Source organism: Cataglyphis hispanica, chromosome 11 (assembly GCF_021464435.1).
Source record: "Cataglyphis hispanica isolate Lineage 1 chromosome 11, ULB_Chis1_1.0, whole genome shotgun sequence".
Lineage (NCBI taxonomy): Eukaryota > Metazoa > Arthropoda > Insecta > Hymenoptera > Formicidae > Cataglyphis > Cataglyphis hispanica.
Window position 1 is genome coordinate 6,776,555 of NC_065964.1, and position 22,591 is coordinate 6,799,145.

The 22,591-nt window shown below is 32.3% G+C and overlaps 2 protein-coding genes and 1 long non-coding RNA gene across 7 annotated transcripts; 1 reads left to right on the forward strand and 2 right to left on the reverse strand.

Annotated features, from left to right (window-relative positions):
• Positions 1-632: 632 nt before the first annotated feature.
• LOC126852654 (facilitated trehalose transporter Tret1-like) lies at positions 633-11,066 on the reverse strand. Of its 3 annotated transcripts, none has more exons than XM_050597662.1 (7): positions 10,923-11,066; positions 10,146-10,572; positions 9,268-9,433; positions 3,898-4,097; positions 3,041-3,454; positions 2,180-2,763; positions 633-1,940 (listed from the first exon to the last, which is right to left on the reverse strand). In XM_050597662.1, exons 3-7 carry the CDS (start codon positions 9,300-9,302, stop codon positions 1,614-1,616), a joined length of 1,560 nt encoding a protein of 519 aa, XP_050453619.1. In that variant the 5' UTR covers positions 9,303-9,433; positions 10,146-10,572; positions 10,923-11,066; the 3' UTR covers positions 633-1,613. The 3 variants fall into 3 exon arrangements, with proteins under 3 accessions (XP_050453619.1, XP_050453617.1, XP_050453618.1); XM_050597660.1 differs by having other exon boundaries at positions 10,645-11,032; XM_050597661.1 differs by lacking the exons at positions 10,146-10,572; positions 10,923-11,066 and adding an exon at positions 9,510-9,738.
• On the forward strand, positions 11,061-14,340 carry LOC126852663 (uncharacterized). Its single transcript, XR_007687860.1, has 2 exons — positions 11,061-11,193; positions 13,314-14,340. It is a non-coding gene; the product is annotated as an uncharacterized LOC126852663 (long non-coding RNA).
• On the reverse strand, positions 13,436-22,542 carry LOC126852648 (sterol regulatory element-binding protein cleavage-activating protein). Of its 3 annotated transcripts, none has more exons than XM_050597643.1 (13): positions 22,179-22,542; positions 21,408-21,541; positions 21,087-21,320; positions 20,792-20,972; positions 20,348-20,493; positions 19,165-20,260; positions 18,804-19,074; positions 17,640-18,700; positions 17,400-17,559; positions 17,082-17,265; positions 16,865-17,004; positions 16,538-16,749; positions 13,436-16,453 (listed from the first exon to the last, which is right to left on the reverse strand). In XM_050597643.1, the coding sequence occupies exons 2-13, from the start codon at positions 21,521-21,523 to the stop codon at positions 16,274-16,276; spliced, it is 3,981 nt and encodes a 1,326-aa protein (XP_050453600.1). In that variant the 5' UTR covers positions 21,524-21,541; positions 22,179-22,542; the 3' UTR covers positions 13,436-16,273. The 3 variants fall into 3 exon arrangements, with proteins under 3 accessions (XP_050453600.1, XP_050453599.1, XP_050453598.1); XM_050597642.1 differs by having other exon boundaries at positions 21,872-22,542; XM_050597641.1 differs by having other exon boundaries at positions 21,408-21,592; positions 21,872-22,542.
• Positions 22,543-22,591: the final 49 nt, after the last annotated feature.

Sequence of the window (22,591 nt, forward strand, 5' to 3'; positions counted from 1 at the left end):
ATAAATCATATTTGTTTAACTCAATGCTATGTAATATCAAAAATTATAAGATATATAAAAAAAATTTTTGTTAAAAGAAAATCGATTTCCCATTAGGGAAAAAAATCTGTCTTTAAAATCTATTTTATTAAAATCTATTTTAATGCGTATGGGCAGAATGCCACTCTGAATTTATGTCTCTTAGATAAAGACGGCCACGTGTTCCATCTACAGCAATACCGGAGAACCACGAGTTCTTTCTGTTAGTTGGCAAGTAGTTTCAACAATCATTTTTCAATATTAATCGGGATTAGTATCACATCTCAATCGTTAGATACTTTGTTTTCCTCTTAACAATATTTCTAATTTCTATAAAGATAAGATTATATATATATATTTAATTTGATTGATATCATACTTTTTTTTTGGAGTTAATGACATAATATTTTCAGATTATTTTTTACTGATTCTATCTATGGGAAGGAAGGAGATTTTTTTAGAATATTATTTTATTATTTTTAATCGATTTATACAAATTAAAATAATAGATAAAGTAATAAAAAAGAAATTAACAGTACATGAAATATTCAAAAACTTTATTAGGAATGGATTATTTTTTAAAAATCATAAAACACTCGTAGATTATATAACAAGCTTTTTATTATCTAAATTAAAAAAAGCATAAAATTTAATATTTACAATATTTTTGTAAAAAAATTCTACTTTGTTCGAAATTCATAATTCTATGGAGAGCAAATATAAAATATTTAGTGAGTGAGAGATGTTCGAGTTGATAAGAAAATATAATAGAAAAAAACATGATTTTATCGAAATATACATCTTTTATGTTTAGTATTAAAGATCATCACAGAAGAATATGATATGTATAATAATTGTATTCGCGTTAGTACGATAAAAGCTTAACTTCTACTGACATTAGACATTACACGACTTTCACACTTGTCTATTAAATAATGGACTATATATCTAATGTAATATATCTAATTTCTATAAAATACGAAAGTCTTTGCAAAATAAAAAAATCTTCTACAAGCAGTAACACATCTTAAGTTTTTTTCTCCAGCATTTCGCTATTAATCCATAAAAACGCTTTATGGCAGCTACAATTTTTTGTACGGAATAAATAAGACTGCTAATCTTAAGATATCATTATTATTTTAACTATTTCTGGAATTGTTTTAAAAAATTGTATAATTTACGTGTCTAATCGTACTATTTTCTTGTCTTCGCTAGATTATTCTTCAATCAATCAATCAATCTTATATCTATTAATTCCTTTATTTTTACATTGTATTACTCGTTACGAGGAACGGTAATAGACTCGTTACGAGGAACGGTAATAGACTTTTTTTACGCGACAATTCTCGTTCGCATTAAACATAGCAAAAAATAAACCGCAAATGCACATTTAATTACACGTTATTCGATTAAAAAAAAAATTCAAATATTATTTGAGATAATAATGTAAAAAAAAGATGTGCAATTACGCTTTGCGTAACTCATCCATGCGATAGATTAATAGAATACTTGAAATAATTACAATTTCCGCGAAGAGCAAGATATATTCGAACTGCAATATTCAATAACTAATTAGATCTGCGAATTATTAGATCTTACAATCTACTCTCTATACTTTCGTCGTGTACGATCGCCGGATTCTCGGCCGCCCACTTCTCCTTAATGACGTGCTGCTTGTGTTTAGGCCGGTCCTTTAAATCCTGTACACCGGCGTAATGCTCTTCGATCTCCCTTAAGGTCCTACCCTCGGTCTCAGGTAACATCATGTATAAAAAGCACAGACCGGCCAAATTGATGAGAGCGTTGAAAATGAACGTTCCGGATAGCGATATGCCGTTCATCATGTAGAGAAAAGTTTTATTCGCGATCGATGATAAAATGTAGCCGACCATACCTGAAGCGCCGGTTGCACTGCTACGTACCTATAAATTAATGAATTTTCAAATCATTTGCGAAACGCAAGGAAGAATTTTTAATGCTCTTGAAAAAAATAAATGCAATCTAAATATGCTCAAATTTAATTAAAATATTATATTTAATAATTAATACTTTTAATTAATATTTTCAACTTAACTAAATAAATTAAAGTAAAAACAGATTTAAATAAGGTTACTAAGAATTAAGATGAAAACTACTGAAAAAGAAACATCGCAGAACGCACCTTGACCGGATACACTTCGCCTATCAGGACCCAAGGCAGCAATCTGATTCCGAAGTTCGATATGAAAGCGGCGCCAATCATGAGGGTAGTCGGCAACCAGGTGTATCTGACTCCATCCAAATAATCGCTGTCACTCAGATAACCATAGACGGCAGTAAAAAAGAAGCACAAACCGCTGCCGCTGACTGATATGAAGGATAACTTGCGTTTTCCCAAGAAATGTATCACCATAACGCAGATTATGGTGCCGACCAATTGAGCGACGCCCAGGAACACCGTGGCCGTGTATTTGTCGATCGGTGCCTTGAGTTTCGCGAATATCAAGACAGCGAAGGTCTGCAGGGTCGCGCTGCCGCCGAACGAGCTGATGAAGAAGGCCGCGCTCACCAAGATAAAGGGCATGTAGAACGTGCGTTTGGTGTAGGATCGCCAGATTTCCTTCTTATCGGAATCGGTGCTGTCGGCGGGCTTCTGGACCGTCTCGCAGATCGTTTGAAATTCGTTCTGCACCTGCGGATTCGACGGGCTTGTCCAACCTCGTAACCAGCAGAGAGCGCGTTCCGATTCCGCGAAACGACCCTTGGCTGAGAAAAAAAATCAATATGTACGTGAAATTAATTTAAATTTAATAATAAATTTTTTTAATGAAAAAAGAATTAGATCAATCATCATGAAAGAAACGACGAAGAAAACTTTTTTTTGGGCAAAGTAATTGATTCGAGTCTTAGATTCGAGCTCAACTGATTTGTTAAATTATTCATTAAAGTTTTCAAGTAAATAAATAATTTGATTTAAATAATATTAAAATAATTTTTTTTAACGATTTAATAATCCTTGTAAATAATTTGACTGTGCGATCACCTGCGAGCCAGTGTGGACTCTCGGGTACTAAGGACAAAGCGAAGAAACAGATAACCGGATAAACCAAGTTGATCATTGCCACCGTTCTCCAATGGGCCAGACTACCGCTCAACATTTGCGTGAAAATGCCCAGAATGACTGACATCGATGAAGTCGCGGACAGCATTCCGCGCAAGTTAGGCTGAGTCACTTCGGCGACATAAGTCAAGACTGGCGCTTCCAAAAGGCCTCCCGTCAGACCTGTTATTGCGAGCGCGGTAAACAACATCGTAGGATTGCTAGAATAATAAAATATCAGCCAGGCAATCACGAAAGGGATATTTGTCAACATCATTGTTCGCTTCCTGCCCAGATACTGCGACAACGGTCCGCTCGCGAGACAACCGATCGGCACGAGAAATAAGTTTAGACTACCTGTAAAAAAAAAAACATAATAATAAAAATATAAAATAATTTATTAAGTAACTTAATGAATAAATTTATTGCATATAAAAGAGAGGGGAAATTTTAACATAATAAATTAATAATAATTTTTTAAAAATAATTAAATATGATTATATAATAGAAAATGTATGTATAATAATTGATGTATAATAATTAAATGTAAATTAAATTTATTTAAACATGCATTAATATGAGTTATAATATATACATAATGATATATAATAACTTTAGTATTTCAATCATTTTCACAAATTTTAATTTTTCTGATATGAATTTAGATTACAACTAATTGATTTTACAAAAAGACAAAATAAGATTTTTGGCAAAAAAATTCTATATTTATATTTCGGAGGAGGAACTCTATGAAAAATTGTAAATTATTCTCCATACTATATTTGCGAATAGATTCTTACTAATCCATGTTAATTCTTCCGTAGTAACCTTGATGTCTGTATCTTCCCTTTGTAATGCTGGAATAAGGATAGTCGAGAATCCTAACGTTGAACCAAAGGCAAGCAGGAGTATATTTTTCGCACCGACTGCACAGCATTGTGGTACTGCTTGTCGAAGTTTAGAAATATATGCCACTTCGACCGACGTTTTGTCATCATTCCTAAAGTGTAGATAAGAAAAGGTGCGTATATTTGTAATGTACATATTTCTAATAATGAACGAACTATTTGGAATCGATGTTTCTGATATATTTTTAAGACACGGATTAATCATAATTATTAAATATTAATAAATATTAGAAATTATTTAATAAATATATTATTAATTATATATATATATATATATATATATATATATATATATATATATATATATACATTCTTCTTATGTTTTATAAAACTTTATCTAGATTTTCAGATATTAATTTCATCGTTCCATATTATACAAATTTTTCCTTTAAAATTATTATTCTTTAGTAACTATTTGGCGGTACGATAAGTCTTACAATTAGAACTTAGCATACTTTAAAGTCTTTAAAAGTCTACGTGCACCACATTGAGCTCTCAATCAGTCAAATAAACGTCTTAAATAGGCTTTATTCAACAACTCATTGTTAGTAGTCGGGCTAGAAGTCTTACGAATCCGCAATGTCGAACGAATCTATTTGCTTGAAGATTGAACACGCGTCGTAATTAATTGGAGAAAGAAAAAAAGCATAAAATTATTTTATAAAAAAATATATTGTGCCATTGAATTAATGCAGTACCGGTTTTAAAGTTATTTGATTAATACAAATCCAACAGGAAATATATTAAATTATTTATGTACATATATATAATATACATATGTAAATCGAAGTAACGAAAAAACATAACTAAATATTTAATAAGAAACCTGAAATAACAATATGACACTTTGTATATTGAGAAAAGTATGCGAATTCAGTGAAACACAGCCTCTCCATCTTTTTAATCGATCCGTAAAGCCTTTCACCTGATGTAATCGCATTGGTCTCTGCAGCGATTCTGAGATTATTTCGTAAAATGGCCTACATCTACATAATTCTAAGGACTCACGACTCAAAACAAACAAAAAAAAAATCTAAATTTCTCAACTGTTTCTTTCAATGAACAATTTAGCAATTTTTTAATAGAATTATTTTTAATCATTAACAAACTAATTGGCAAGAGTAGTTTTATATATTGTTTAAATTATATTTTTTTGCATATCATATTTATTTATTAAAAATGAATTATTTTTACATTACAATCAGGTAAAAAATTTTGGCAACAAATTAATCTATACTAATTCTTTTATCATATAATACCCTTTACTTTGTTAATTATTGCATTAAAAAGTTACTGTTTTAATACTTAATGCTATAAATTATAATTCAGAAGATATCTGTGAAAAAAATACGGCAATAGTATTAAAAGTTTATGAAATTATTTATCAGTAAAGGAAGAATATAATCGTCCATTATATAAATGACAACATCTATGTTATTAAACGATAAGAAATTAAAATAATTCGGTAGTGTCGACAGGACAGTTGATGAAAAATGGCAAACTGGTTGAGGATGATCCACATGTTGTATTGTGCAAACGTCAAGAACACGCGTGATGATTACGTAAGCGTAATGACGATTGCGGCACCTTTTGTGTCGAATCATGTCAGTTTAAAACTGCTAGCATCACACGATGTACCGACGAACAATGCGACGATTAGTGCGAATGGATTATTTTCGCAAGGTCGTGGTAAAACGTGAATATAAACATTCTCTTCCTAATCGTTTTCTCGCGCGTATATATTTAGCATTATTTTCTTTCTTTTTCTCTACCCTACAATAAATCATGGATTTGTGATATCGATGTACAACGACTGGCTTTAGGCCTGTAGAGTAGTGCGTTCGCGGGTGCGTGCCATTCTCTCATTCTGAATGAAACGTGCCCGGTGATGATGTAACAATCATGTAATGCAATCTCATTTTCAGCCACCTGTTCTGGCATGTAAACGTGTTTGTTTTCCCTTTCTCATGTATCGCATTTTTTATGTTTCTACTAAAAGAGACCTTATTTGTACATAGAAAGTAAGGAGATTCGTAAATTTACAAATTATGTCTCAGATATGACGGACAAAACTTGCAAACGCATTTTCTTCAACAGTTTATTTAACGAATGTCAGATTAATGACTAGTTTTTTAATCATTTTTTTTTTTAAATTTTAAGCATTAAATATTTCTAATTTAAATTAAAATTTTGTTTGAAAAAGACAGACGAGAGTTGAGTACGATTTTAAAAAATTTGTCATTTATAACATTTTTAATCGAATATCCTTTATATGAAGGATTTATTAAACCTTGATGGTATGTAGCGTCCAATCAAACTCGGATGTGATTTTAATTGCGCTTGAAATACGCCAATCGAGTGTCCTTCGTACGCACATAACATCGCGTCGACTTTAACGCCATTCTATTAAAAGAAAATTAATTATTCTATGGCATTATGGCTGAGAAGGAAATAGATTTTATCTGAAGACTACATTTAGATGAAATGATCGTTTCGCGAGTTATTGATTCTCAGCAATGCTAAGATTTTGCCATTGTTTTACGATTTACTTTATCATAATAATGGCAAAATCGTTAAAATATGATGAAACCTGTTCGAATTTCTATTATTTAAATATTCTACTGTTTTGTACACAAAATTTACTTTTAAAAGAAAATACTCACTTTAAAGCATCAGTGATATGAGATAGTTAACGGAAATCTTGCTTAGAGCCGAACGTTTATATCTCATTATAATTTAAATAAACAATGAAGACTCCATTGCAATAATTTTAACAATTTCGTGACAATTTTTTTTCTATTAAAAAAATTCTACCTGTGCAAAGTTTATATAATTCAGAAAATTCATAGAGAACATTTATAGCGTAAGAAGTATTGTGAAACACGTGCAAAGAATATCTTGTCGCGGGTGTTTTTTTGTGGATAAAAACGTTACTCCATGGTATTTTTATTTCGGGCAGTTATTCATCAAAAATAAAAAAAAAAAAGATACGTGTCATAGTCGAGCGCGATCTTTATCATAAGAAGTGTAATAAGTAGTGTCATTACGCATTTACGTCATTACATGTCACATAGTAATTGAGCCAAACTCGCAGAAGAGCTCTTTTTCGGACTTTTCAAACGCGCTGCACTAAATTATTGCATTGCAGGTGATTAACAGTGTCGATAAAACGATTATTGTATTAATGAGATTTCTTATCGCCGCATCTGATTGAATGCCGAATGCAAAGATGCTTCATCTCGCAGACACATCTCTGATTGACGCAAAGAATATTAACGAGTCTCGACGCACTAAAGCGGCTTTAATGCCATGAGATTGTCGGCCAGTGACCTACTTGCAAATAACAGGTAACGATTATTATCTGTTGCAGTGCTGTTTTAATTGATAACGATTGAATTATGTTAATATCAAGATAGTTTTTATTAGATTACAAAATTTATATTTTTCTTATTTAATCCATGTTTTGTAATAAGTAATAAGAAAAAACTGCATTTTATCAATCATATTTATCAATCATTATTTTATCAATCATTATTGTGATTAAGAAAGTTTTAAAATAATGATAAAAAGAAAAATATTTTTAGTTCTAAATAATTAGTAGAAATCTCTAAAAATTTGTCGAATTTACGATTAGAATGAAACAGATGAAATATTAATAATAATCCTTGAAAAAGGAGTGTTTTTTAATAAAATATGCAATAAAATATTGAACGACAATATTGTTCGTTTTTAATTTTGTACTGTAATTGCGTTAGTTTAAGAATGATATGTGATAAAGTGTATGTGATTGTGATACGTGTTTTTGTCCTTTCAACAAAATCTAAAATATATGTTACGTAAGTATATGTAATGTACGTCGGAATAGTTTATGTGAACAAAAAAAAATTGTTAGGAATTATGTGGTCGGGAATTCAATAATATCTTACTTCCTGTAATTTCTCCAATGCCTTCACAGTTTTGCCGACAGCTAAACTTATTCGAGGAGATACCTCTTTCTGATATAGTCAGAAGACAAAAATTAAAATATATATGTTTAATTATTACGAATATGTAGCATAAACGCGGCTATAAAATATTATAAATTTTACTGAATCGCGGATATAAACTGACATATATAACTCAATAAATTCACGAAAGATGCAACAGTTGTTTGCATCGCTTTTTTTTAATTTATTTTAATATTTACTGTTTATATTTTTCTTTAATAATTAATAACTTTTCTTTCTAATATTTTAACTTCTTATATTTTTTAAATTAATTCGATGAGTAGAATTATCAGTAAAAAGTTTCAAGTGAAACTAAATGAAACTAATAACAAAGATAATGATGATTTGCGGTTAACTATATTTGTGGTTAATATTACATAATAACAGATTCTGTTGCAATTTATGGATGTAAATCAACATGCAAGATTTCGTATAACTCGTACGCAAAAATATCGCGGGCAAAAATAGAAATAGAAAGAATAATTTTTTGTCATTTTTTTTTGTAGTAATATTTTTTTTTTAGCAATATCTTCGGAACGATAATTCACTCTATGCAACGCCAGAAAATTGATTCCGCGAAAAATTATGTCATTAACGCGTTTTTTTGTCAGTGGAGTTTGCCTCGAAATCTATTATTATAGATACTATCGATGTTTTGTGGATTTCGAATATTTAATATTTTACATCCGTGATTTTGAGGTCGATTAATCTCACATATATCCGCGAACGAAACCGTTGTGAAAGTTGATAAACGGATATTTTAATTAATTTATTTTGATAATAACTCGGACAAGTAGTTCGTTTCCGTTTGCATGTTATTAAGGTCGCGAATTTCTTATATGTATGTTAAATATTTGCATTAATTAAACCTTTGATGAACCGATAAACAAGATTCTATAGCCAAAATCAGTGATTTATAAATGCTATTTCTAGAAACTTTGGAAATCTACGTGAAAAATAATAAAATTTTATTTTTTTCTTCTTTCTTACGGATTAAGTTTATCAGTTAGAAAAAAATAGGGTGTTTTTCAGCAAATTTTTATTTGTGACATTTACAACTTTTTTTTTACGAGGAAGCTTGAATCTCGTAAAAAAATGAATTATCTCGTAAACATAAATATCCACGAGCAGAAAAATAAATTTTCTTTACTGTTTTCATTCGAGAAAAAATTTTGTAGCGAGCGTCTAAAAGAATGATTGTTCGGAATCTCCCATGAGGAGTCATTAAGTCATTAAGTCATTAAGATGTAAAATATGAATTTCAAGTATGACGAACCTCTTTCCATTTTCTACGCATTCGGTCGCTGCCATCTTCGTGATTCGATCCGCTTGCGATTCAATCTTCGGGTCTTAGGCACGTTAGTCGCTTGCGGTTTTACGCGTATCAGATTCTCCGTTGCATATCGAGGGAAGGACGACAGTGTTGGTACAAGGATGACCTCCTTTCGAAGCAGAACAATGTAAAATTAAATTCTTGTATAAAGTTACCGATTTCGATTCATCGGCATACAAGCTCACTTATTTATGTGGCGCGAGAGGAAAGAATCAAAAGCAGCCAAGGAGTGGAAGAGAATCGCAATAATCTCTGTTGTACAAACGACGGATTTGCATTCGCAAAGATTGTGAGAGTTCAGCGAGCCGATTACATGCTCGATGCATTACAGCTTCAATATCTATGTTTACATTTGATAAGCGTGCGATTTTGAAAAGTGTAGGGAAATATTAATAAATAATTTGCATAAATGATAATACGCTAAAGACCAAAGAGTAGCTAAATTATATAAGAAACATTAGTAGAAATTGATTATGCAGATTTGTATAGTAATCAAAATTAAATTTGCAGTGCAAAGCAAATGATTTATTAATGATTTTATTTTTATTTTATTTTATTTAATTATTCATTATTGTGTGATGAGTAATTTGTATAATATACGAGTTTTAATATATTTAATATATAAATATATCTCTCAAAAAAATTCATAGGTAATTCACGTCATTACAAAACATCCTGTGTAAAGAGAATTAATAAATATATTATATTAAGATATTCGATCTTATACGGGAAAGGAACTTTTTTTTTACGTACCTTGATACATTTACTTGATACACAAAATTTTTTTTCGGTCGGGAGAATTATGCGATTTTTGTGCTCACCTGTTTGTAAGCGTCCTGACAGAAGATATTAACAATTCTCTCGATGCTTCTTCTACTTCACGGATAATCAATCAGCTTTCTTATAATTTCATGATATAATTTCTTAACACAGAACTCTTCTTTCCATAACTTTTAGCTATAATTATATACCTTTAACTATAATTATAATTTTAACTATAATACTCATTAAATTTGTGTTCAATTATTGCACTGGAAATGCCACAAATATGATTACGTGCCGTAACAACACAAATTATTTATCAGACAAAATGACAATGTTGAGCGTTTTTCCTACTATTTTGTTTTATGCGGTTAAACACAACAAACTAAATGTCATTGTATGTAGACGATTGCGAAGCTCGCTGGCGCTTAAGACGTTAGTAGTTCAGTGTTTTTGTTTTGGTTGTAATTCATCCTAGTTCGTTATCTATTTGTCAGAATGAAAATTCTCTTATAATGAAAATTGTCGTTTCTTTTTTTTAACTCGACAATAAAATACCTTAAATATATGTAGCTGGAAAAAATTTGTGGACGTTTGCTTTCACTGAATAGAACAATATCGATTCACGAATTTTTTCGTGAAAAAATTAAAAAAATTATTCAGCACATTTTTCCTTTTCTATTTTTATTTTAATCTTTAATAAATAATCTTTTTCCTCGTATAACAGCGTGACTTTAAAAGTCTCTTCCTGGACTTTATCTTTTTAAAAACAAATCTTTCTTGCTCTAACTGTTCCAGGAAAGAAGTTCGTGAAAGAAGAGAGGAAAATTATTCACTAAGGGAACTGTAGTATCTTGTCATGGAGAAATTGTGTCGTTCACAGAGAAATATCCAAAAGATTCCGAGGAGAAATCACGCTCGAAGTGAAAAGCGGTAGAAAATAGTGAGGAAGAGATTGTCCGTTTACATTAGATCGGAACGTCGCGATGGACTAAACACCGCGCGACGCGAAAGCCACGAGCAAGCTGTACTTTCGATTTTGAGCTCCCTCCTTCGACATCTACCTTCTTTGTCCTCCCAATGGAAATTGAAGGCGAATCGGTATATGTACGTGCTCATACGTGATCTCTTCTTTTCCCTTCTCTCGCCACCGATCATTTTGTCGTAATTATATCCGCCGTATGTACACGCGACAAGTGGCTCTATCAGGACACGCGAAAAAAGATTGAACGATCGGTAAATTTTCTGTTTAAAGAGTATATTAATTTTATAAAATTCGTCTAAATTAATGTTTATAAAAAATCGATATGACTATGCACGCACATACTTTAATTTGCGTTAATTGCCTAAAAATTGCAAAATTTTTTTCCTTATACGATTTGTCATGTAACAACTATTTTATACACGCATGAATGTCACGCGAGCATTGTCTAGTTGATACTGAAACTTTATCTTAAATAAGAGTTAGCAATGATACTTAAACATAATCAAAAATCTTCCGGGACCACTTTTGACATTATTACATCCTGCGACGTCATGTCGATAAATTTTATTTGTGACACAGCTTCATAATTTTATTTTGTATGAAAAAATTTTCTGCGGAATTAACTTCTTTTATTAATAGCACTAATTACTTATTTCATATTTATGTTTATAAATTAAAGATTGAATATTAAAAGCTATTAGATATGCGTGCAAGAAATAAAAAATATGAATGTATAGCATATATAACATAGATAAAAAAGAATTATTTCGAATCTTAAGCTTTGAGCAGTAGAGGTAAAAAAATAGTTCTTTTTAAGTAGACTCTCTTAATGCAACATTTTCTCCTTTTCTCGAATATGCTTTTCTAAAGAGAAGTTACAAGGAATGTGTATAGGTGTTTATCATTACTGTACCATTGAAAAGTGATGGATAACATTGGCACGTTGATAGCGTTGCGAAACGATAATAATATGCCGCTACGTGTCCCACATTGTATTATCCTCCGCAATTTGTGTATTGTTTTCTGACGCTATGTTTGAAAATTCTTCTAGGAAATATTTTTGTCTTATTTTAGCGTTAATAAAAAATTAAATAGTTTTTAATAGTTACTTCTGTTCTTTATTAGCTTTATTCGATCACTACTTCTGTTTTTTTTTTTTTTTTATATATTTTACACGTGATTAATAAAATAACTTGTGAATGTTGCTGACTTGTTGCTGTTCTTTTCATTTTTTTAAAATAATTTCTTATTTTTTATATTCGTGAGGTATTTGTGTAATCGACATTCGTTTCGGTGAGATCAATTTTCAATGCAATATGCTCCAAATATCTGTTTTTATCATCGCGAATAAATATGAAGATCATTTTTCAATGATATGGTAATCGAAATACAAAATCGCCTAAAATGCTTTTTTATCGTTTATCTGCTTACATATTACTTTATACAAATTATATATAGTTTTGCAAGAAAAAAATATTATTTCTTAAAGAACACATATTAATCATAAATGATTTATTTAACGAGAATTTTAATTATTAACGCATTATTTTTTTTACAAACGTATAATAAGAAAAGAGACCGGGTATTAAAGATTATGTTAATTGTTAATTATTATCATCATACATATTGTCTAGTCGCGGATTAATCGCTGTTATTTCAGATGTCATCGAACTTTTATTAACTCATATTGTTAATAGCATCAATTTTTTCATTTTAAGAAGCGATTAAGCTCACTGATTGATATAATGTCAAGCAGCAACAGCGTCATTGACTAAATTATAAAATCGCGCATAAAGTTTGCATAATTAATCATATAGTATATATAACAAAATATCATAAAGTTTCTATATAAAATCATTTTTTAAAGAGAACAAAAAATACGATAATTTTTTATCCTGCTTAATGATTTTGTCGTATGTTACACTATCAGTACAATAGTTCTCTTATTAAAATATATAAATGACTGACATATCTCTCTCTTTCTTTTTTTGAACACACGGTTGGCGAGACTTTAATCACTGTTGCACTTATGCAAAGGAGAATGCATTTATCGATAAATTAAAGATACTTATAATATTCGTATTGAATCAACTCCAGTCGTAATAATATACTTAAAAATATTAACATATTAGTTATTATATATTATAATCATCCGGATAATGGATGCATATTAATTAGAGAGGAAAGTTTATTTTAAAAAAATCTTAAGAGAGCATTATTATTTTTCGTATTTTTCTTTTAGCATGCTGTTAACAATACGCGATACCAGCAATTGTCCAAAAGGATCTCAAGATTATAGGCGATGACAAATCATTTTGGCAAAGGTCTGTAACAATATGAGACAAATAAGACGAATATCTAGCATACATTAAATATGACAATTTATTAAGAATAATATATTCTGCATACGATTGGCATGAAAATTTGTATTAAATTAATTAAATAAATATAAAAGTCGCACGCACAGATTTTTAATCATTAGCGAGCCAACAATTGTTACTAGGAGAGCATTTTATTATAATACGGGATGATCAATAAATCGTTGGCGACTCGTGACAATTAATGTCTCAATCGCTAATTTTTATTATGAACTGTATTGTAGTCAATGCGCACAATATTATAATCAAAAATATAGAAACACGTATTTATATATATATATATATATATATACATTTATTCAAGACTATTTTTCTCTCTCTCTCGAAGACTATATCAAAATATTTATTTTATATTTCCGTTATTTATTTGTTTGTTTTTTATTCCCCCGGGAGATAGCTCTCTCACCACGATTTATCGGACATCCTGTGTCTTCTTTTTGTTCGTTTATTTTTCACCAGTATAAAGTTGAATCTTGTAGTGATGCTTGCGATGTAAAGTTGCTTAGGAAAAATATATATCTATGTTGTTCTTTTTCCTTCTTTCGGCGATTGTAGATTCGCTCTCGCGCATAGAGAACATTAAAAAATTAAATATTTATTAATAAAAATTGCCATATTGAGTACAATCAGTCTAAAGTTTTATTAACTTGCGAAAAGTGGCGTATAGATAGATTTTGACGGATAGATTTTGATTGTAAAAGAATTGTTTTACTAATTATAATATCTTTTTAGTGTATAATTGTTTTTTTTTAGCCGAATTGCTTGCACTTTTAGTTTTTTCTCTCTTCAGCTTCTAAATATATATACATCTTCTTCAATTTTGTTTCGTTTCAGTTCAGCTAAAAAGGGAGAGAACAAATCTGTAATAGATATATTATTTAACATAAACAAAATCAAGAAAAAAATATGTGCGTTTCTACAATGCGATACTCGCATTATTATCCGATACGCCAATATTCTCGAGTTAATTTCCATTTGCTTATATTCGACTATGAGAACATTCTGTCGAGAAAGGAGATCGATGTACTCGCATTTACCTTAATAAAGTTGATTATCCCTCTATACATACAGATTAAAGACAAGCACTATTATATTCTTCCAAGTCCGCTTATTCGCAAGAAAATAAAATAATATATAGCAAATCGAAACGGCATGTACTCCCTCAAACTATGGTCTTTTCTATAACATTATATACGCTCCTCTTACAAATCAGCTGCCATATTAAGTAAAGCAAGTAAAGAAGCAGATCTTTTTTTTTCGTGTACTTATCGACATAATAATACATTACTACAGTAACACATTACTACAATAACACACATAAACATAGTTGAATAAATTAGAAACCAGTCATTTTTGCTTAAACTGTTCCCCTTTAAAAAATTGTGTTTACAATTGTGTAAAACGCAAAAATGAAGTGCAATGACAATAAATAAATATCCAATTAATGGAATCAATTGAAAGTATATGCACAAATAACCCACAAGTGTAATTAATATATTCATGTAATTCCAATCCCTTGAAATAAATTAATCATAAACGATAACACCAACCAACATTTAAATAACATCATGGTTAGAATCTCTCTAAATTTTTAAAGTAATCTTGGTATTAGAATCAAAATCTCTTTAATTAAATAAATTTAATTATATATCAAATTAAATTAACTAAGTTTAATTTTTATATAATTAATATATATTATGTAATAATAAATCTTCTTTTTCTTCTAATAATAAATATATAGAGATTTATCTTTTTGTTATCATATTAGTTATTTATTCTTATTTTAGTAAATTATTCAATTTTTCCTCGTAAAGATGAAAATGACGAATACAATAAAGGCACTTTTAAAACTTTGATGTATAACAATGGTTATTTCATTTTCATCTATACAATATTTATATTCATTTATGACGACTCAGATTTAAGTTTTGGTTTATTTATAGTTATTGAATGCAATGTTATTATATTATTCAACAATTCAAAAAAATCATTCGACTAATTCCCGTGTAATTTCAAAATCTATATTCATTAAAGTGAGTAGAAATATTTAAAATGTCACAGAAACTTACAACTATTTGTCGCTACATATTTAATTATGTCATAATCGTTATCGAGCTAGAATGTCTTATACCTACGCATTAAAGAATAACACTGGTTTTACAAATGCATGTATGTTATTACGATGTTACTTATCGTAAAAACATTAAAAGTGTTTAAATAGAGAATATGAAGCACCTTTATATTACAGAACAAAAGTTAATAGGCATTCCAAAATGAAGCACAGCCACTATGCATGTTATAAAATACTAGAATGAAAAGATGTTTGTCTCAAGAGCTTGTAATCGAGCACAATTTTTCAATTGAAAAGTTTTAAATCATTTTTTAAATTTAATTAAATAAAAAGAATTCTAAATATAAAATATACACAACATTATATGTGTAACTACATTCATTTCTTTAATCTTCTCAATTGGTGTTTATAGATATCATTATTGTTATCAGCACCAACGATTTGGCATAAAAATAAAAAAAAAGTGATTATATTTTAGTGAGTTATATGTTTTACTCAGTTAAGAAATATATTCCTGTAAACATGTATCGCGATTATATGAAAGTCGTGCAATCTAAAATGGCCACAATGTGTAGTCAGAAAACATAAACTTATATCGAAAATATACGTCGGTGTCTTTAGAATACCACGATATATGTTGTATAAAAATTTCCAAGTTTCTAAAAGCTAAAAACTAAATAACATAAGACGCTTTTTCTTTGAATAACGCTTGGTAAAGAAAAATGGCTATGTACACGCGCGTATACGGAGAATTTAATCGAGCTTATCAGACACCAATGGAAATCTGACTACTCTTAATTGTCGGCCGTAGTCGCAAACCACGCTGTCCCTCAAAGCCAACATCTGTTTTACGAAAATGCAACTGTCTTTATGACCCAATCTTACTTCTCGCACAGGCTCACCCGTCCTTACATCCCAAACTACTAATGATCCCTGGAACATCAATAATTCAGATTTAGATTAAGATTTATAATTTTGCGAACACAAAAGCATAATGAGCATTCAAAAGAATATTACCTGATTACTAGTTATGAGAAGATGATGTGTCAGCATCACTAATTGTAAATTGTAAGCCGCTTTATGGGCTGGTAAAGTATGTAGTAAGTGCCCTTGAAAACGCTCCCAGACACATAATCTTTCATCTGTTCCAATACTTATCACATACGATACCGAACATGTAATATCAGCTATAGCGCCATCGTGAGCTTGAATACTATACATGCATGTTCCTGCAAAAAGAACAAAACAAAAAAATGCATCGTGAAAGAAAAATACAAAAATTATGATAAATCATAAATTTTAATAAAATGTGAATTTTATATTTGTTGATGCTAATAACATTACCTGTCAAAAGATCCCACACACACAGTAATCCATCCTGAGATCCACTACCGGATGTCATGGGACTGAGTCTGTCGATAAATAGACATGATATCGGACCGCAATGTCCATGAAGCGTATACAGAGGCAGTTGATCCTCTAATCTAGATGAGAAAAATATAATTACATGCAGACGATTGGAAAAAAACAAAAAACTGGATCATATTTCGAATTTGTATACCTGTATACTTTCAAGGTATGATCCTGACTACCAGTTAATACACGTCCACCTTCGCTGTCTAGGACGGTGATCGCTTGTTGATGCGCTCTATGAGAGCCAATTTTCATGCAGCGCAGATCTTCCTCTGTATGCATAGTATTATTTAGATCCATGGGTGAACCAGCACTACCTGTTCGCACATGTGCTAAAATAAGAAAATTAATTAGAATATAAAAGAATTTATTTCAATAAAGAAATGAGCATTTCATTTGTAATACGAGAAATATCATGTAATGTATAATGTAGAAGTGTGGAATCTGGTATATTTTAAAATCTTACTTCTTCTATAGGATGTGAAGCCCCAATCAATCTGCTGGCCTTCGCTGTAACTTTCGAGTTGCAGAAAATCGACCGTACCGTTCAATTTAGCTGCTACTACTCTGCTACCGACAAGTTTAACTGCAGAAATTCCAAGTCCCGATCCGTCATCGAAGAGACACTGTGAATTAAGGAGGAAAATGTAATCGACTAATTTTTATCTATGAGGTATGATTGCTTCTCGAATTATTCGTGTCTCACCTTAAATCTACCAGTCGTACCCTCCCAGAATTCTAGACTGCCGTTAGCGCATCCAACCACTATGAGATTTTCTTGATAATCCATACACCAAATCGCCGATGCGATATGCGACGATTGTATCGTGCGATCTGTAATTATGGAGGTCGTGCTGCCAACTGAGTTATTTAATCTCGCGGGGAAAACGTTCAACTGTTCCCTAGTTTCAGAATTTTGCATTTCCTCGACCGATTTATTATGTTTCTCCAGTAAAATCTTATATCGCTCGCCGAAGTCGAAGCCTTGATCGTAGTTTTTTTGCAAGGGCATATATTTTATGGATGAGAATTTAGTATTGATCGCAGGTTTCAAATCGGGAAGATCATAGGCGCTATCTAAGCTTCGACGTAACAGCCTCTGCTTAGAGTCGCTACCAAATTCAGTGATCTGATAATCGTAATCCAGCGTATTTCCTATAGATCGCCTTTTGTGATTGTTATTATTAACAACTCTCTGCGCGTTGTAAGCAGGAAATAACTTTCTTTGATACATCGCCGAAACCGGTGAATAAAGTCCCATCGATTGCGCAGTTTCCATCTCTCCTCTGGAAGGCGGCGAACCGCTCTCGTAGTCTGACATTAATTCGTCAGCATCCGGTGATGTGTGGCTCAAAGTTTTCTGCGGACCGATGAAGAATTGCCGTCTATCGATATGCGCCAGCTCCTCACCGGATGTCGAGTCCCATACCCTGATGTGACCCGCTAGACAAGTACTAGCAACGGTATTACCGTCCGTCGCGATACATTCCACTTCTTGAATATGGCCTTCCAAAACTAAGGGTACTGCCTCCAGCACTAGCTGAGTAACAGAATCATGCGTCTTTTCTTGCTTATTCCAACTAGCTCGCCACTCTGCGTAATTTCTGGAGCAGATACAACGATAGAGTACGACCATCGTGTAAGCGACCACGATTACGCTAATAAGACACAGTACTGCGGCCAAAAATATCTCCATTGGACTCGACGGTACAAAAGGCGCATCCGTATTGAATACGCGTCCCTCCGATCTCGAGCGTACTTCCATATCTAAAAAAAATAAAGATAAGTGTTAAAGTTTTGTTGTGTCTAATATGTGATTGATGATTTTGTTATGTCTGATATCTGATTAACTTCAAATTTATTTACAAACCGGAAAAATCCAAAGGATCGAGCGCGGCGGTAGCAAGACTCTGCCATTGAAAGTGCTGAACATCATTCGGATTGCTTATTTGTTTCACTAATTGTGGATTCACTGCATGTGATAGCTTTATTGTCGGAAGTATAGTCACTCGTCCACCGGCAATTGATACATTATACATCGAAAGAATCGAGGACCAATGGTACAATGATAAACTATTCCAAGGTGGAAAATCCATTGGCCTTAACTTGTTCAATTCTTCGGTCGCGTTATTCGTTATATCCTGAAAAAAAAAAGGAAAAAAAAATTTTTTCTTCATTATTTAGACAATAATGGAAACAAGGAATAATGTCGTAAAGGATAAAAAATTCACCTGTCCATTCAATTTATCTGGTGCTATAGTCGCCGGTGACACGGATATTGGTGTTACTGTATTTAACTCAACATAATTGTTCAACGGTTGAGGTTTATCTATTGTATATCCATCAATATCAGCTTCTGGTTTTAACGTCTCACTCAAGTGTATCACATGCTCAATTATTCCAGAATTATTGATAGTCATGCTGATCCACACGACCATCCATACCATGAATGCACGCTGGAAGATTCGCGTTCGCGCCCAAATGTGCACCAATCTCAAACGCTTGGGGATTTTGCCCAGTGTATGAGTATTTTGTGTATTTGGGGCGATAATATTCGTCGGACCAGTAGATAGACCATTCAATCTCGGATGAGACTTGGAGCGGAAGATGTGAGGTTTTCTATTAGTAATAGTAGTGGTGAACTGTTGCCTGCGTGATGGCGGGATGTGTGACAAGTGAAACTTGGAATTCTCGCTGGATAGCTCTGTACGTCGGATATCGAGCGCAAGAATGGTCGAGAAGAATACCATTTGCAAGAAAAAGTCACTCAGTAGTCCAACGATGGCAAATATGCAAAATTCCTGAATAGCAGGAACAAAAGTGAATAGTCCGATAGTTAGAATTGTTACTTCCGTGAGTAGATTCTTTGTAATGGACCATCCCTCCTTTGATAGAGCTTGAGCGACGCGTATTTTCATGTCCAGATGCGCGGGCGTGCTGACGACACTCTTTGTCAAGACCTGAACATTTTCAAGGCCAAAAATAATCACCAAGTACGGAAACACTTCTTTGGCACTCATACTCAAAGTCAAACCGAAGAAAAAACACACACCCACTGTCATAGATAGCGAACCCATCACTGTCACAGTAGCACTAAACGCAATGCCCAGTTTAGACTTGACAAGTTCTATTTTCCGTACTTGAAAATATTCATAGAAAAATAAGGCCAGGAAGGTCATCATCAATGGAAAGAATTCATTATAATTGAATTCACCAGGGTAGAAAATATTCAATACTTCATCGTGCGCATCATCGTCCGTGTTATTGCCAACATTTTGATGAAGATGATAATAAGTTTTCAATCGATGCTGCAACCCTTTTATAAATCTAGAAACAATTAAATAAAATGTACATTAATATATATTAATGTATACATTTTTAATATATCAAAATCGTTAAATTATAAATACTTACTCTTGATCATATTTATTTAAATAAATAGTTACAGCATATTGGAGAATTCTCTGACGAATGCGAGCAGGATATCTCTTTACGCCCGTTTCTTTCAAACTCATTCCAAACATTACTTCTGCGAGACTTATTTTACCTCTCTGAAGATTCTACGATGTAAATATAAAAAGATGAGAACAAATTAAGAAATTTTATTATATAATAAAGATAAAACTGTATTTGTTGACTAATTAAAAAATCTTTTTTTATCCTGGTATTCTTATTGTAAAGATAAAGTTGATAATTCTTATAATAAAGATAAGGCTAAATTAACAAACTTAGCCTTATTTTTATTATAAAAATACCAGGATGGAAAAAGATCTTTATTTGTTGTGTGATATATAAATTGAGAGAATATGGTTACTTTACACAAAATAATTTTTTTATACATTGTAATGCCATATTTACCTGATAAGAAAATATTGTATTAATGAGGTTTGTATCTTGAGCAAACAATTCCATACTTTGTTGCCACAGATTTGCAGGTGACAGGACAAGACAGTTGTATTCTGGTAATACTTCTGCTTTCTTGCCATTTCGTCTTTTTACCGCTTCGATATGCAAACATACTTGGCCAAGTGTCTTGAATCTAAAAAAGAAAAGATATTTTATTCTTATATTTTTTATAGTATTGTTATTTGCACATTAATATTTTGTATAGATTCTCAACTTCTTGAGTAAATAACAAAAGTACTTTACTCACGTTTCTGGATGTTGATAGTTCTGTATGATCTCCAAGAGATTGAATACTTCGTAGAGAGGTCCTCGAAAGGCATCCATCAGCGTTAAATCTTCAGTCCATGGCATTACTCCGATTCTTAGCACTACTTGTTGAACGTACAATACTGTAGTTTCTGTATCGTTCGCTGGTACGACGGTGTTGTTTATTAAAGTTTTTGGAGCATTTCCCGGGATAGGCAGATTGACAAGCGGATAGCTGCAACAACGCAAAATACAAAAAGTTAAAATTTTGTTTCAGATTCGAGGAATAAATAAGTCGACATCGAAATTGTGAATGACTCACCAGCAAAATAGCAAAACCGAGATTGCGAGCGAGAGTATAATAATTGGATGAGAGGAGCAGAATAGGCCGTGGGCATAGTAGAGCCCGGCCACCCTGTCTGGCAAGCTGCGAGACATTTTACCTAAGTCTACCTCCTATATAACATAATCCACCGATTATAGGCGACCGTACCGTTTGTAACTGACCTGGCAATATACAATAATAGCGTTTCATATTTAGAGACACAAGCGTGACACACACGATATTATTGCGGCACGTTAATGAGGATAACGTTTTCGGGAAAACAAAGCAAAAAAGAAACGAAGATGCGCGTGTTTTTCTTCGATTATCGCTGTCATTACGCAACGGACATAAATCGGACTTAATGTCGACCGGACGCAGGTTTAAATAACGATTGCGATAACGTGGTAAAGAGATACACGCACATTCTCCGTACGGGTATTACGTTACAGGCGTCGACTTACAACATCTCCTAACTATCTCGCTTCATCGTCGACGTTTCGTGTTATCCAGGAAGAAGATCGATGAAGATCTGTGATAAAGTCAGATAATGTCGATCGTGGCTTCCACTCGCGAATTGTCGACGGCGCGCACTTTGGTCTCTTTATTTATTTATTTTTTTAATTTTTTTTTATCTGCTTTATGAGCCACGAGGAACAATCGAAGGGAACGAATAAGAATAAGGATGAAAACGGATGCGGGGACGCAAAAAACGAAACCCGACGAACCCGATAGAAAAATAAAAAGAAAGGAAAAAACTACGTTACGTACGTGAAGTACGCAGATTATTGTAGGTTATGTTGAGCGCTCTTTTTCTGCGGCGTATTTAGAGGTTACGCGCGGCCAGTATCGCTAAACTGGAAGATCGATTACGCGATTCGCCGCACTCGCACTCGTATCGGGCACGCGTCATCTCTCTCACGTAATTCGAGCGTGCGATGAAAATGCTAGCGAGAAAAATGGGCGAGAATATCATGATCGCAACGTGCGCGACAAGGACGGGGGACGACGACGGCGTTATCCGTTATATATACGCATACCCGGCGTGCGCGCGCGCGCGCGCATTTATTCTGTACATATATTCGTGCAGATAGGGTCGTCGACGCGATAAAAGTCTCGTCACGTCGCTCGCTTCGATCCCCGGAGTGTACTGGCGCCGATTTGCAATTCGCGATTCGCGCTCT

Excerpts from the sequence above, each read along its gene's own strand:
- LOC126852648 (XM_050597643.1), bottom strand. The coding sequence starts at position 21,523 with ATGTCTCGCAGCTTGCCAGACAGGGTGGCCGGGCTCTACTATGCCCAC. Across the intron at positions 19,075-19,164 it reads CAGATAAATTGAATGGACAG|GATATAACGAATAACGCGAC; the intron begins GTGAATTTTTTA and ends TTTTTTTTTCAG. Across the intron at positions 16,750-16,864 it reads TGTGTGGGATCTTTTGACAG|GAACATGCATGTATAGTATT; the intron begins GTAATGTTATTA and ends TTCTTTTTGCAG.
- LOC126852654 (XM_050597662.1), bottom strand. The coding sequence starts at position 9,302 with ATGGCAGCGACCGAATGCGTAGAAAATGGAAAGAG. Across the intron at positions 4,098-9,267 it reads TGCGTAGAAAATGGAAAGAG|GAATGATGACAAAACGTCGG; the intron begins GTTCGTCATACT and ends TCTACACTTTAG. Across the intron at positions 1,941-2,179 it reads GCGAAGTGTATCCGGTCAAG|GTACGTAGCAGTGCAACCGG; the intron begins GTGCGTTCTGCG and ends ATTAATTTATAG.